Raw genomic sequence first — 17,574 nt, 5'->3', positions numbered from 1 at the left:
TATATATATACCTGGTTCAGTGTTTCAGTGGGATGATATATATACCTGGTTCAGTGTTTCAGTGGGGAGATATATATACCTGGTTCAGTGTTTCAGTGGGATGATATATATATATACCTGGTTTAGTGTTTCAGTGGGATGATATATACCTGGTTCAGTGTTTCAGTGGGATGATATATATACCTGGTTCAGTGTTTCAGTGGGGTGATATATATACCTGGTTCAGTGTTTCAGTGGGGTGATATATATACACCTGGTTCAGTGTTTCAGTGGGGTGATATATATACCTGGTTCAGTGTTTCAGTGGGGTGATATATATACTCCTGGTTCAGTGTTTCAGTGGGGTGATATATATACCTGGTTCAGTGTTTCAGTGGGATGATATATATACCTGGTTCAGTGTTTCAGTGGGGTGATATATATACCTGGTTCAGTGTTTCAGTGGGGTGATATATATACTCCTGGTTCAGTGTTTCAGTGGGGTGATATATATACCTGGTTCAGTGTTTCAGTGGGGTGATATATATATACCTGGTTCAGTGTTTCAGTGGGGTGATATTTATATACCTGGTTCAGTGTTTCAGTGGGGTGATATATATGCCTGGTTCAGTGTTTCAGTGGGATGATATATATATACCTGGTTCAGTGTTTCAGTGGGGTGATATATACACCTGGTTCAGTGTTTCAGTGGGGTGATATATACCTGGTTCAGTGTTTCAGTGGGATGATATATACCTGGTTCAGTGTTTCAGTGGGGTGATATATATCTGGTTCAGTGTTTCAGTGGGGTGATATATATACCTGGTTCAGTGTTTCAGTGGGGTGATATATACTCTTGGTTCAGTGTTTCAGTGGGATGATAAATATACCTGGCTCAGTGTTTCAGTGGGGTGATATATATACCTGGTTCAGTGTTTCAGTGGGGTGATATATACACCTGGTTCAGTGTTTCAGTGGGGTGATATATACACCTGGTTCAGTGTTTCAGTGGGGTGATATATACTCTTGGTTCAGTGTTTCAGTGGGGTGATATATATATATACATATACCTGGTTCAGTGTTTCAGTCGGGTGATATATACACCTGGTTCAGTGTTTCAGTGGGGTGATATATACACCTGGTTCAGTGTTTCAGTGGGATGATATATATATATACACCTGGTTCATTGTTTCAGTGGGGTGATATATATACACCTGGTTCAGTGTTTCAGTGGGGTGATATATACACCTGGTTCAGTGTTTCAGTGGGGTGATATATACACCTGGTTCAGTGTTTCAGTCGGATGATATATATATACCTGGTTCAGTGTTTCAGTGGGGTGATATATACTCCTGGTTCAGTGTTTCAGTGGGGTGATATATATATACCTGGTACAGTGTTTCAGTGGGGTGATATATATATATACCTGGTTCAGTGTTTCAGTGGGGTGATATATATATATATACCTGGTTCAGTGTTTCAGTGGGGTGATATATATATATACCTGGTTCAGTGTTTCAGTGGGGTGATATATACTCTTGGTTCAGTGTTTCAGTGGGGTGATATATACCTGGTTCAGTGTTTCAGTGGGGTGATATATATATACCTGGTTCAGTGTTTCAGTGGGGTGATATATACTCTTGGTTCAGTGTTTCAGTGGGGTGATATATACCTGGTTCAGTGTTTCAGTGGGATGATATATATATTCCTGGTTCAGTGTTTCAGTGGGGTGATATATACCTGGTTCAGTGTTTCAGTGGGATGATATATACCTGGTTCAGTGTTTCAGTGGGGTGATATATACCTGGTTCAGTGTTTCAGTGGGGTGATATATACTCCTGGTTCAGTGTTTCAGTGGGATGATATATACTCCTGGTTCAGTGTTTCAGTGGGGTGATATATATATACCTGGTTCAGTGTTTCAGTGGGATGATATATATATATACCTGGTTCAGTGTTTCAGTGGGGTGATATATACCTGGTTCAGTGTTTCAGTGGGGTGATATATACTCCTGGTTCAGTGTTTCAGTGGGATGATATATACTCCTGGTTCAGTGTTTCAGTGGGGTGATATATATATACCTGGTTCAGTGTTTCAGTGGGATGATATATATATATACCTGGTTCAGTGTTTCAGTGGGGTGATATATACCTGGTTCAGTGTTTCAGTGGGATGATATATATATACCTGGTTCAGTGTTTCAGTGGGATGATATATATATATATACCTGGTTCAGTGTTTCAGTGGGATGATATGTACACCTGGTTCAGTGTTTCAGTGGGGTGATATATACTCCTGGTTCAGTGTTTCAGTGGGATGATATATACACCTGGTTCAGTGTTTCAGTGGGGTGATATATACACCTGGTTCAGTGTTTCAGTGGAGTGATATATAACTGTTTCAGTGTTTCAGTGGGGTGATATATACCTGGTTCAGTGTTTCAGTGGGGTGATATATATATACCTGGTTCAGTGTTTCAGTGGGATGATATATATATACCTGGTTCAGTGTTTCAGTGGGGTGATATATATATACCTGGTTCAGTGTTTCAGTGGGATGATATATATACACCTGGTTCAGTGTTTCAGTGGGGTGATATATATACCTGGTTCAGTGTTTCAGTGGGGTGATATATATATACCTGGTTCAGTGTTTCAGTGGGATGATATATACTCCTGGTTCAGTGTTTCAGTGGGGTGATATATACCTGGTTCAGTGTTTCAGTGGGATGATATATACCTGGTTCAGTGTTTCAGTGGGGTGATATATACACCTGGTTCAGTGTTTCAGTGGGGTGATATATATACCTGGTTCAGTGTTTCAGTGGGGTGATATATACTCCTGGTTCAGTGTTTCAGTGGTATGATATATATACCTGGTTCAGTGTTTCAGTGGGGAGATATATATATATACCTGGTTCAGTGTTTCAGTGACGTGATATATATACCTGGTTCAGTGTTTCAGTGGGGTGATATATATATATACCTGGTTCAGTGTTTCAGTGACGTGATATATATACCTGGTTCAGTGTTTTAGTGGGGTGATATATACACCTGGTTCAGTGTTTCAGTGGTGTGATATATATACCTGGTTCAGTGTTTCAGTGGGGAGATATATATATATACCTGGTTCAGTGTTTCAGTGGGGTGATATATATATATACCTGGTTCAGTGTTTCAGTGGGGTGATATATATATATACCTGGTTCAGTGTTTCAGTGGGGTGATATATATATACCTGGTTCAGTGTTTCAGTGACGTGATATATATACCTGGTTCAGTGTTTCAGTGGGGTGATATATATATATACCTGGTTCACTGTTTTAGTGGGGTGATATATATATACCTGGTTCAGTGTTTCAGTGGGATGATATATATACCTGGTTCAGTGTTTCAGTGGGATGATATATATATATACCTGGTTCAGTGTTTCAGTGGGATGATATATATACCTGGTTCAGTGTTTCAGTGGGGAGATATATATACCTGGTTCAGTGTTTCAGTGGGATGATATATATATATACCTGGTTTAGTGTTTCAGTGGGATGATATATACCTGGTTCAGTGTTTCAGTGGGATGATATATATACCTGGTTCAGTGTTTCAGTGGGGTGATATATATACCTGGTTCAGTGTTTCAGTGGGGTGATATATATACACCTGGTTCAGTGTTTCAGTGGGGTGATATATATACCTGGTTCAGTGTTTCAGTGGGGTGATATATATACTCCTGGTTCAGTGTTTCAGTGGGGTGATATATATACCTGGTTCAGTGTTTCAGTGGGATGATATATATACCTGGTTCAGTGTTTCAGTGGGGTGATATATATACCTGGTTCAGTGTTTCAGTGGGGTGATATATATACTCCTGGTTCAGTGTTTCAGTGGGGTGATATATATACCTGGTTCAGTGTTTCAGTGGGGTGATATATATATACCTGGTTCAGTGTTTCAGTGGGGTGATATTTATATACCTGGTTCAGTGTTTCAGTGGGGTGATATATATGCCTGGTTCAGTGTTTCAGTGGGGTGATATATATATACCTGGTTCAGTGTTTCAGTGGGGTGATATATACTCCTGGTTCAGTGTTTCAGTGGGATGATATATACCTGGTTCAGTGTTTCAGTGGGGTGATATATATATACCTGGTTCAGTGTTTCAGTGGGGTGATATATATATACCTGGTTCAGTGTTTCAGTGGGGTGATATATATACCTGGTTCAGTGTTTCAGTGGGGTGATATATACCTGGTTCAGTGTTTCAGTGGGGTGATATATATACCTGGTTCAGTGTTTCAGTGGGATGATATATATATACCTGGTTCAGTGTTTCAGTGGGGTGATATATATATACCTGGTTCAGTGTTTCAGTGGGGTGATATATACTCCTGGTTCAGTGTTTCAGTGGGATGATATATACCTGGTTCAGTGTTTCAGTGGGGTGATATATATATACCTGGTTCAGTGTTTCAGTGGGGTGATATATATATACCTGGTTCAGTGTTTCAGTGGGGTGATATATATACCTGGTTCAGTGTTTCAGTGGGGTGATATATATATACCTGGTTCAGTGTTTCAGTGGGGTGATATATATATATACCTGGTTCAGTGTTTCAGTGGGGTGATATATACTCCTGGTTCAGTGTTTCAGTGGGGTGATATATACTCCTGGTTCAGTGTTTCAGTGGGGTGATATATACTCTTGGTTCAGTGTTTCAGTGGGGTGATATATACTCCTGGTTCAGTGTTTCAGTGGGGTGATATATATATACCTGGTTCAGTGTTTCAGTGGGGTGATATATACTCCTGGTTCAGTGTTTCAGTGGGGTGATATATATATACCTGGTTCAGTGTTTCAGTGGGATGATATATATACCTGGTTCAGTGTTTCAGTGGGGTGATATATATACCTGGTTCAGTGTTTCAGTGGGGTGATATATATATACCTGGTTCAGTGTTTCAGTGGGGTGATATATATACCTGGTTCAGTGTTTCAGTGGGGTGATATATATACCTGGCTCAGTGTTTCAGTGGGGTGATATATATACCTGGTTCAGTGTTTCAGTGGGGTGATATATACACCTGGTTCAGTGTTTCAGTGGGGTGATATATACACCTGGTTCAGTGTTTCAGTGGGGTGATATATACTCTTGGTTCAGTGTTTCAGTGGGGTGATATATATATATACATATACCTGGTTCAGTGTTTCAGTCGGGTGATATATACACCTGGTTCAGTGTTTCAGTGGGGTGATATATACACCTGGTTCAGTGTTTCAGTGGGATGATATATATATATACACCTGGTTCATTGTTTCAGTGGGGTGATATATATACACCTGGTTCAGTGTTTCAGTGGGGTGATATATACACCTGGTTCAGTGTTTCAGTGGGGTGATATATACACCTGGTTCAGTGTTTCAGTCGGATGATATATATATACCTGGTTCAGTGTTTCAGTGGGGTGATATATACTCCTGGTTCAGTGTTTCAGTGGGGTGATATATATATACCTGGTTCAGTGTTTCAGTGGGGTGATATATATATATACCTGGTTCAGTGTTTCAGTGGGGTGATATATATATATATATACCTGGTTCAGTGTTTCAGTGGGGTGATATATATATATACCTGGTTCAGTGTTTCAGTGGGGTGATATATACTCTTGGTTCAGTGTTTCAGTGGGGTGATATATACCTGGTTCAGTGTTTCAGTGGGGTGATATATATATACCTGGTTCAGTGTTTCAGTGGGGTGATATATACTCTTGGTTCAGTGTTTCAGTGGGGTGATATATACCTGGTTCAGTGTTTCAGTGGGATGATATATATATTCCTGGTTCAGTGTTTCAGTGGGGTGATATATACCTGGTTCAGTGTTTCAGTGGGATGATATATACCTGGTTCAGTGTTTCAGTGGGGTGATATATACCTGGTTCAGTGTTTCAGTGGGGTGATATATACTCCTGGTTCAGTGTTTCAGTGGGATGATATATACTCCTGGTTCAGTGTTTCAGTGGGGTGATATATATATACCTGGTTCAGTGTTTCAGTGGGATGATATATATATATACCTGGTTCAGTGTTTCAGTGGGGTGATATATACCTGGTTCAGTGTTTCAGTGGGGTGATATATACTCCTGGTTCAGTGTTTCAGTGGGATGATATATACTCCTGGTTCAGTGTTTCAGTGGGGTGATATATATATACCTGGTTCAGTGTTTCAGTGGGATGATATATATATATACCTGGTTCAGTGTTTCAGTGGGGTGATATATACCTGGTTCAGTGTTTCAGTGGGATGATATATATATACCTGGTTCAGTGTTTCAGTGGGATGATATATATATATATACCTGGTTCAGTGTTTCAGTGGGATGATATGTACACCTGGTTCAGTGTTTCAGTGGGGTGATATATACTCCTGGTTCAGTGTTTCAGTGGGATGATATATACACCTGGTTCAGTGTTTCAGTGGGGTGATATATACACCTGGTTCAGTGTTTCAGTGGAGTGATATATAACTGTTTCAGTGTTTCAGTGGGGTGATATATACCTGGTTCAGTGTTTCAGTGGGGTGATATATATATACCTGGTTCAGTGTTTCAGTGGGATGATATATATATACCTGGTTCAGTGTTTCAGTGGGGTGATATATATATACCTGGTTCAGTGTTTCAGTGGGATGATATATATACACCTGGTTCAGTGTTTCAGTGGGGTGATATATATACCTGGTTCAGTGTTTCAGTGGGGTGATATATATATACCTGGTTCAGTGTTTCAGTGGGATGATATATACTCCTGGTTCAGTGTTTCAGTGGGGTGATATATACCTGGTTCAGTGTTTCAGTGGGATGATATATACCTGGTTCAGTGTTTCAGTGGGGTGATATATACACCTGGTTCAGTGTTTCAGTGGGGTGATATATATACCTGGTTCAGTGTTTCAGTGGGGTGATATATACTCCTGGTTCAGTGTTTCAGTGGTATGATATATATACCTGGTTCAGTGTTTCAGTGGGGAGATATATATATATACCTGGTTCAGTGTTTCAGTGACGTGATATATATACCTGGTTCAGTGTTTCAGTGGGGTGATATATATATATACCTGGTTCAGTGTTTCAGTGACGTGATATATATACCTGGTTCAGTGTTTTAGTGGGGTGATATATACACCTGGTTCAGTGTTTCAGTGGTGTGATATATATACCTGGTTCAGTGTTTCAGTGGGGAGATATATATATATACCTGGTTCAGTGTTTCAGTGGGGTGATATATATATATACCTGGTTCAGTGTTTCAGTGGGGTGATATATATATATACCTGGTTCAGTGTTTCAGTGGGGTGATATATATATACCTGGTTCAGTGTTTCAGTGACGTGATATATATACCTGGTTCAGTGTTTCAGTGGGGTGATATATATATATACCTGGTTCACTGTTTTAGTGGGGTGATATATATATACCTGGTTCAGTGTTTCAGTGGGATGATATATATACCTGGTTCAGTGTTTCAGTGGGATGATATATATATATACCTGGTTCAGTGTTTCAGTGGGATGATATATATACCTGGTTCAGTGTTTCAGTGGGGAGATATATATACCTGGTTCAGTGTTTCAGTGGGATGATATATATATATACCTGGTTTAGTGTTTCAGTGGGATGATATATACCTGGTTCAGTGTTTCAGTGGGATGATATATATACCTGGTTCAGTGTTTCAGTGGGGTGATATATATACCTGGTTCAGTGTTTCAGTGGGGTGATATATATACACCTGGTTCAGTGTTTCAGTGGGGTGATATATATACCTGGTTCAGTGTTTCAGTGGGGTGATATATATACTCCTGGTTCAGTGTTTCAGTGGGGTGATATATATACCTGGTTCAGTGTTTCAGTGGGATGATATATATACCTGGTTCAGTGTTTCAGTGGGGTGATATATATACCTGGTTCAGTGTTTCAGTGGGGTGATATATATACTCCTGGTTCAGTGTTTCAGTGGGGTGATATATATACCTGGTTCAGTGTTTCAGTGGGGTGATATATATATACCTGGTTCAGTGTTTCAGTGGGGTGATATTTATATACCTGGTTCAGTGTTTCAGTGGGGTGATATATATGCCTGGTTCAGTGTTTCAGTGGGGTGATATATATATACCTGGTTCAGTGTTTCAGTGGGGTGATATATACTCCTGGTTCAGTGTTTCAGTGGGATGATATATACCTGGTTCAGTGTTTCAGTGGGGTGATATATATATACCTGGTTCAGTGTTTCAGTGGGGTGATATATATATACCTGGTTCAGTGTTTCAGTGGGGTGATATATATACCTGGTTCAGTGTTTCAGTGGGGTGATATATACCTGGTTCAGTGTTTCAGTGGGGTGATATATATACCTGGTTCAGTGTTTCAGTGGGATGATATATATATACCTGGTTCAGTGTTTCAGTGGGGTGATATATATATACCTGGTTCAGTGTTTCAGTGGGGTGATATATACTCCTGGTTCAGTGTTTCAGTGGGATGATATATACCTGGTTCAGTGTTTCAGTGGGGTGATATATATATACCTGGTTCAGTGTTTCAGTGGGGTGATATATATATACCTGGTTCAGTGTTTCAGTGGGGTGATATATATACCTGGTTCAGTGTTTCAGTGGGGTGATATATATATACCTGGTTCAGTGTTTCAGTGGGGTGATATATATATATACCTGGTTCAGTGTTTCAGTGGGGTGATATATACTCCTGGTTCAGTGTTTCAGTGGGGTGATATATACTCCTGGTTCAGTGTTTCAGTGGGGTGATATATACTCTTGGTTCAGTGTTTCAGTGGGGTGATATATACTCCTGGTTCAGTGTTTCAGTGGGGTGATATATATATACCTGGTTCAGTGTTTCAGTGGGGTGATATATACTCCTGGTTCAGTGTTTCAGTGGGGTGATATATATATACCTGGTTCAGTGTTTCAGTGGGATGATATATATACCTGGTTCAGTGTTTCAGTGGGGTGATATATATACCTGGTTCAGTGTTTCAGTGGGGTGATATATATATACCTGGTTCAGTGTTTCAGTGGGGTGATATATATACCTGGTTCAGTGTTTCAGTGGGGTGATATATATACCTGGTTCAGTGTTTCAGTGGGGTGATATATATACCTGGTTCAGTGTTTCAGTGGGGTGATATATATACCTGGTTCAGTGTTTCAGTGGGGTGATATATATACCTGGTTCAGTGTTTCAGTGGGGTGATATATATACCTGGTTCAGTGTTTCAGTGGGGTGATATATATACCTGGTTCAGTGTTTCAGTGGGGTGAGATTTGGTGATTCACGGAGGATAAGAAGATTCCTCTGTCTCGTGAATCTGCCAATGTTATGTTGCTGAGCAGTAATCCACAGTGATGTTGGAGCATTTCATTTATCCTTGTTAATTACCAACCGTTAATAAGATGGTTCTTATGGACTTAATGGAGTTTGTGTGTGTGTGTGTGTGTGTGTGTGTGTGTGTGTGTGTGTGTGTGTGTGTGTGTGTGTGTGTGTGTGTGTGTGTGTGTGTGTGTGTGTGTGTGTGTGTGTGTGTGTGTGTGTGTGTGTGTCTGTGTGTGTGTGTGTGTGTGTGTGTGTGTGTGTGTGTGTGTGTGTGTGTGTGTGTGTGTGTGTGTGTGTGTGTGTGTGTGTGTGTGTGTGTGTGTGTGTGTGTGTGTGTGTGTGTGTGTGTACTCTCGTGTGTGTGTGTGTGTGTGTGTGTGTGTGATTATCAAATTTTAAGTGGATCTAACTGCTGTCATGACCTTTGTGGAGTGATGATCAGTGTTCGGGGGAGTTAGCGGGTGAACAGTTTGATACAGAGTCACAACACTTCACAGAATTTCACATTCTCATAATACATTATAATATATTCTAATATTTATTTTGAATGTGCAATGATTCTATCAAAAATACATCATGCTCAGATCTGAACATGTGTTACCCGAACCACAGATGACAAATTAACTAGATACGGTATCTGACAGTGTTGTTGATCTGAACTATGTGTAAGTGTTGATTTGGCCTCTGCATATTAAAGTCTACCTCAGGCGAACACAGCCGTTGACGAGGATCTCAGCTACAGTGTTGTTGTTGTTCTTGTTTGAACCCTGTGTAAGTTTGGACACCGTGTGCTATGCTTCTGTCCCCAGGTGAACACAGCGATGCACGAGGCCAAGCTAGTGGAAGAGTGTGATGAGCTTGTAGAGATCATACGCCAGAGGAAACAGATCATCGCTGTCAAGATCAAGGAGTCCAAGGTACAGTAGTCTTCTACACACTAACCCTTAATACTATACTGGACCCCTATGGTCACACACACTAACCCTTCATACTATACTGGACCCCTATGGTCCAAGGTACAGTAGTCTTCTACACACTAACCCTTAATACTATACTGGACCCCACTACTCTTCCTCTGACTGAGTCTCATACCATACTCTTCCTATGACTGAGTCTCAAACCATACTCTTCCTCTGGCTGAGTCTCATACCATACTCTTCCTCTGACTGAGTCTCAAACCATACTCTTCCTCTGACTGAGTCTCAAACCATACTCTTCCTCTGGCTGAGTCTCATACCATACTCTTCCTCTGACTGAGTCTCATACCATACTCTTCCTCTGGCTGAGTCTCAAACCATACTCTTCCTCTGACTGAGTCTCATACCATACTCTTCCTCTGGCTGAGTCTCAAACCATACTCTTCCTCTGGCTGAGTCTCAAACCATACTCTTCCTCTGACTGAGTCTCATACCATACTCTTCCTCTGACTGAGTGTCAAACCATACTCTTCCTCTGACTGCATCAGAAGTTACACCCTATTCCCTACAGAGGTCTTCAAAACGGACCATTTGTTTACCATTTTCAAAGAGGTTTCGACAGAAGAAGTGAGTGGTGTCTTCAGTCTCTCCTACTACACACATTACAATGCTGGATCTGATGTGTGTGCCAGCCTGTCTGAGTCACGGAGACGTTGTAGGGGGCAGATAAAACACTGCATTCACAACGTGTCACTGCAACACAGTGAGCGAGGGATTAGAAAAGAAAAGACATAGAGGGGACTTGTCACATAGTAGCCTGTCACGACACTCCGTGAGTGACATCTGACGAACGGAAGTATCGGATTGCGAGGTGTTGTCTGAGGTTTCCGAAGGATAATAACAACAACAACAACAACAACAAACAAAAAAATGTGTGGTCTGCGTATTTCTTCAGAACATAACTTTTCCCTTTTGTCGACAGTTTTTAGTTTTTAGTCGTGAAAGATCTTGTGATCTACGGCGCAGTTCAGTTCAAGGGTTTTCAAACTCTTTATAGCCCACAAACCAAAATGTTGATATCTTAAAGGTCTTGCCACACCAACCATGTGAATTTGTTTTTGGTAATTAACAGCCAATGTTTACTTTTATATTTGGGTCTGTGACAGTCAATTGAAAAACATTCTAACACTATTTCTGATTGTCTTTTCAACTCACCATCACATACTGGTGATGTGGGGCTGTGACAGTCAATTGAAAAACATTCTAACAGTATTTCTGATTGTCTTCTCAACTCACCATCACATACTGGTGATGTGGGGCTGTGACAGTCAATTGAAAATGAGTCTGACATAATGAGTACATTTACATGCACACTAATAATTCGATATTAAACTGATCATGGCTGATGGTCGAGTACGGCATCAAGCAGAGTAAAGGTGTTTACATGACTATCTTAAATCGGTGTGAGGTCATAATCGAAAGTAAGCATATACACCGTTTAAAACACCTGTTTTTTTTCTGAGAAATCTGTTGAATTCTAAAGGAAATTAATTAGTAAACGGTTTAATTGGAGTTCCAGCCATGTATATAATCTGCTCATGTGTCCAGGAGCGTGGAGCACAAGCCTCCCTCTTATGCGCGAGTGAAGTGAGTTCGGGACAAAAACTGAACGTGTGCTATCTTCAGAATAGTTTTCACTTTTCACATTCAAACGTTATATGTCCAAACTTAGAATCAAAAAGTATTTGTAAAAAAAAAAATGTATTGTGGCCACTGTGGTAGAATGTGTATTCTGCATTTCTCAAAAGTCCAATCGGTAGCCTGTTTTCAGATGTATAAAAAGGGTAGCCTAGTGGTTAGAGCGTTGGACTCGTAACGTAAAGGTTGCAAGTTCAAATCCCTGAGCCGACAAGGTACAAATCTGTTGTTCTGCCCCTGAACAGGCAGTTTACCCACTGTTGCTAGGCCGTCAGTGAAAATAAGAATTTGTTTTTAACTGACTTGCCTAGTAAAATAAATGTTAAATAAAAAATTATTTGGGGCATTTTTCTTCTTGCAAAGCATGTAACGTTCTTAACAAACTATTACATTAACCTGACTATCCACAACCAATGTCTCTCATCTCTCTCTGCCACTAATGAAATGGGTGTGGCTCGATGCATGTCGCGTCGGAGCTTCTCAAAGTCAGGGGGCGTGGTCGACAGGGCGCACCTCATATCTGCTGTCACATCCTACCTGGATCCATATATGGTTGTAGTCTTTCCTGTCGTCAATGAGCAAAAATACCCTCATTGGTGGAATGTTATTCATATTTTTATTAATAAAAACTATGTTTCTATGTCAAACAGTTTTGTTATATATTTTACCTTTATTTAACTAAGGCAAGTCAGTTAAGAACAAATTCCTTGTTCAGGGACAGAACAGCAGGTATTTACCTTGTCAGATCGGGGATTTGATCTTGCAACCTTTCGGTTACCAGTCCAACGCTCTAACTAGGCTACCTGCCGCTCCAATAAAACAGTGGATGTGATTTAATGTAGTTTGCAAGCGAAGTTACCTGCTGCAGTGTATCTGCAGAGTTCTGTACTCAGCTCTTCTGCTCTCGGTGTATCCATCACAGTGGGTGTATCCACTACAGTGGGTGTATCCATCACAGTGGGTGTATTCATTACAGTGGGTGTATCCATTACAGTGGGTGTATCCACTACAGTGGGTGTATCCATCACAGTGGGTGTATTCATTACAGTGGGTGTATCCATTACATTGGGTGTATTCATTACAGTGGGTGTATCCACTACAGTGGGTGTATTCATTACAGTGGGTGTATCCCCTACAGTGGGTGTATCCCCTACAGTGGGTGTATTCATTACAGTGGGTGTATCCCCTACAGTGGGTGTATCCACTACAGTGGGTGTATCCCCTACAGTGGGTGTATTTATTACAGTGGGTCTATTCATTACAGTGGGTGTATTCATTACAGTGGGTGTATTCATTACAGTGGGTGTATCCACTACAGTGGGTGTATCCCCTACAGTGGGTTTATCCCCTACAGTGGGTGTATTCATTACAGTGGGTGTATCCACTACAGTGGGTGTATTCATTACAGTGGTTGTATCCCCTAAAATTGGGTGTATTCATTACAGTGGGTGTATCCCCTACAGTGGGTGTATTCATTACAGTGGGTGTATTCATTACAGTGGGTGTATCCCCTACAGTGGGTGTATCCACTACAGTGGGTGTATTCCCTACAGTGGGTGTATTCATTACAGTGGGTGTATTCATTACAGTGGGTGTATCCACTACAGTGGGTGTATTCATTACAGTGGGTGTATCCACTACAGTGGGTGTATCCATCACAGTGGGTGTATTCATTACAGTGGGTGTATCCACTACAGTGGGTGTATTCATTACAGTGGGTGTATTCATTACAGTGGGTGTATCCATTACAGTGGGTGTATTCATTACAGTGGGTGTATCCACTACAGTGGGTCTATCCATCACAGTGGGTGTATTCATTACAGTGGGTGTATCCATTACATTGGGTGTATTCATTACAGTGGGTGTATCCACTACAGTGGGTGTATTCATTACAGTGGGTGTATTCACTACAGTGGGTGTATTCATTACAGTGGGTGTATTCATTACAGTGGGTGTATTCATTACAGTGGGTGTATCCACTACAGTGGGTGTATCCCCTACAGTGGGTGTATCCATTAAAATGGGTGTATCCCCTACAGTGGGTGTATTCATTACGGGTGTATCCCCTACAGTGGGTGTATCCACTACAGTGGGTGTATCCCCTACAGTGGGTGTATTTATTACAGTGGGTCTATTCATTACAGTGGGTGTATTCATTACAGTGGGTGTATTCATTACAGTGGGTGTATCCACTACAGTGGGTGTATCCCCTACAGTGGGTTTATCCCCTACAGTGGGTGTATTCATTACAGTGGGTGTATCCCCTACAGTGGGTGTATTCATTACAGTGGGTGTATCCCCTACAGTGGGTGTATTCATTACAGTGGGTGTATTCATTACAGTGGGTGTATCCCCTACAGTGGGTGTATCCACTACAGGGGGTGTATTCCCTACAGTGGGTGTATTCATTACAGTGGGTGTATTCATTACAGTGGGTGTATCCACTACAGTGGGTGTATTCATTACAGTGGGTGTATTCATTACAGTGGGTGTATCCACTACAGTGGGTGTATTCATTACAGTGGGTGTATTCATTACAGTGGGTGTATTCATTACAGTGTGTGTATTCATTACAGTGGGTGTATCCCCTACAGTGGGTGTATTCATTACAGTGGGTGTATCCATTACAGTGAGTGTATCCCCTACAGTGGGTGTATCCCCTACAGTGGGTGTATCCCCTACAGTGGGTGTATTCATTACAGTGGGTGTATTCATTACAGTGTGTGTATTCATTACAGTGGGTGTATCCCCTACAGTGGGTGTATTCATTACAGTGGGTGTATTCATTACAGTGGGTGTATCCCCTACAGTGGGTGTATCCCCTACAGTGGGTTTATTCATTACAGTGGGTGTATTCATTACAGTGGGTGTATCCCCTACAGTGGGTGTATTCATTAGTGTGGGTGTATTCATTACAGTGGGTGTATTCATTACAGTGGGTGTATTCATTACAGTGGGTGTATCCCCTACAGTGGGTGTATCCACTACAGTGGGTGTATCCCCTACAGTGGGTGTATCCCCTACAGTGGTGTATTCATTACAGTGGGTGTATCCCCTACAGTGGGTGTATCCCCTACAGTGGGTGTATTCATTACAGTGGGTGTATCCCCTACAGTGGGTGTATCCCCTACAGTGGGTGTATCCACTACAGTGGGTGTATTCATTACAGTGGGTGTATTCATTACAGTGGGTGTATCCCCTACAGTGGGTGTATTCATTACAGTGGGTGTATTCATTACAGTGGGTGTATCCACTACAGTGGGTGTATTCATTACAGTGGGTGTATTCATTACAGTGGGTGTATCCCCTACAGTGGGTGTATTCATTACAGTGGGTGTATTCATTACAGTGGGTGTATCCACTACAGTGGGTGTATCCCCTACAGTGGGTGTATCCACTACAGTGGGTGTATTCATTACAGTGGGTGTATCCCCTACAGTGGGTGTATTCATTACAGTGGGTGTATTCATTACAGTGGGTGTATCCCCTACAGTGGGTGTATTCATTACAGTGGGTGTATTCATTACAGTGGGTGTATCCCCTACAGTGGGTGTATTCATTACAGTGGGTGTATCCATTACAGTGGGTGTATCCATTACACAGTGGGTGTATTCATTACAGTGGGTGTGTTCATTACAGTGGGTGTATCCCCTACAGTGGGTGTATTCATTACAGTGGGTGTCTCCCCTACAGTGGGTGTATTCATTACAGTGGGTGTATCCATTACAGTGGGTGTATCCCCTACAGTGGGTGTATCCCCTACAGTGGGTGTATCCCCTACAGTGGGTGTATTCATTACAGTGGGTGTATCCCCTACAGTGGGTGTATCCCCTACAGTGGGTGTATCCCCTACAGTGGGTGTATCCCCTACAGTGGGTGCATCCCCTACAGTGGGTGTATCCCCTACAGTGGGTGTATCCCCTACAGTGGGTGTATCCCCTACAGTGGGTGTATTCATTACAGTGGGTGTATCCCCTACAGTGGGTGTATTCATTACAGTGGGTGTATCCCCTACAGTGGGTGTATCCCCTACAGTGGGTGTATCCCCTACAGTGGGTGTATTCATTACAGTGGGTGTATCCCCTACAGTGGGTGTATCCATTACAGTGGGTGTATCCCCTACAGTGGGTGTATCCCCTACAGTGGGTGTATCCCCTACAGTGGGTGTATTCATTACAGTGGGTGTATCCCCTACAGTGGGTGTATCCCCTACAGTGGGTGTATCCCCTACAGTGGGTGTATCCCCTACAGTGGGTGCATCCCCTACAGTGGGTGTATCCCCTACAGTGGGTGTATCCCCTACAGTGGGTGTATCCCCTACAGTGGGTGTATCCCCTACAGTGGGTGTATTCATTACAGTGGGTGTATCCCCTACAGTGGGTGTATTCATTACAGTGGGTGTATCCCCTACAGTGGGTGTATCCCCTACAGTGGGTGTATCCCCTACAGTGGGTGTATTCATTACAGTGGGTGTATCCCCTACAGTGGGTGTATTCATTACAGTGGGTGTATCCCCTACAGTGGGTATATTCATTACAGTGGGTAAATCCACTACAGTGGGTGTATCCCCTACAGTGGGTGTATTCATTACAGTGGGTGTATTCATTACAGTGGGTGTATTCATTACAGTGGGTGTATCCCCTACAGTGGGTGTATCCACTACAGTGGGTGTATCCACTACAGTGGGTGTATCCCCTACAGTGGGTGTATCCCCTACAGTGGGTGTATCCCCTACAGTGGGTGTATTCATTACAGTGGGTGTATCCCCTACAGTGGGTGTATCCCCTACAGTGGGTGTATCCACTACAGTGGGTGTATTCATTACAGTGGGTGTATTCATTACAGTGGGTGTATCCCCTACAGTGGGTGTATTCATTACAGTGGGTGTATTCATTACAGTGGGTGTATCCACTACAGTGGGTGTATTCATTACAGTGGGTGTATTCATTACAGTGGGTGTATCCCCTACAGTGGGTGTATTCATTACAGTGGGTGTATTCATTACAGTGGGTGTATCCACTACAGTGGGTGTATCCCCTACAGTGGGTGTATCCACTACAGTGGGTGTATTCATTACAGTGGGTGTATCCCCTACAGTGGGTGTATTCATTACAGTGGGTGTATTCATTACAGTGGGTGTATCCCCTACAGTGGGTGTATTCATTACAGTGGGTGTATCCATTACAGTGGGTGTATCCATTACACAGTGGGTGTATTCATTACAGTGGGTGTATCCATTACAGTGGGTGTGTTCATTACAGTGGGTGTATCCCCTACAGTGGGTGTATTCATTACAGTGGGTGTCTCCCCTACAGTGGGTGTATTCATTACAGTGGGTGTATCCATTACAGTGGGTGTATCCCCTACAGTGGGTGTATCCCCTACAGTGGGTGTATTCATTACAGTGGGTGTATCCCCTACAGTGGGTGTATCCCCTACAGTGGGTGTATCCCCTACAGTGGGTGTATCCCCTACAGTGGGTGCATCCCCTACAGTGGGTGTATCCCCTACAGTGGGTGTATCCCCTACAGTGGGTGTATCCCCTACAGTGGGTGTATCCCCTACAGTGGGTGTATTCATTACAGTGGGTGTA

At 42.2% G+C, this 17,574-nt stretch overlaps 1 protein-coding gene across 3 annotated transcripts in view; it reads left to right on the top strand.

The window, feature by feature from the left end:
- The window catches only part of LOC135526772 (probable E3 ubiquitin-protein ligase MID2), a 284,108-nt gene that overhangs the window by 224,076 nt on the left and 42,458 nt on the right, over nt 1-17,574 (top strand). For all 3 annotated transcript variants that reach the window (XM_064955430.1, XM_064955429.1, XM_064955428.1), the window contains one exon: nt 10,176-10,283. In XM_064955430.1, the coding sequence (XP_064811502.1) occupies nt 10,176-10,283 (108 nt within the window). The remainder of the gene's footprint in view (nt 1-10,175; nt 10,284-17,574) is intronic.

This window comes from Oncorhynchus masou, chromosome 32 (assembly GCF_036934945.1).
Source record: "Oncorhynchus masou masou isolate Uvic2021 chromosome 32, UVic_Omas_1.1, whole genome shotgun sequence".
Lineage (NCBI taxonomy): Eukaryota > Metazoa > Chordata > Actinopteri > Salmoniformes > Salmonidae > Oncorhynchus > Oncorhynchus masou.
This window is presented reverse-complemented; position numbering and strand designations above follow the sequence as displayed.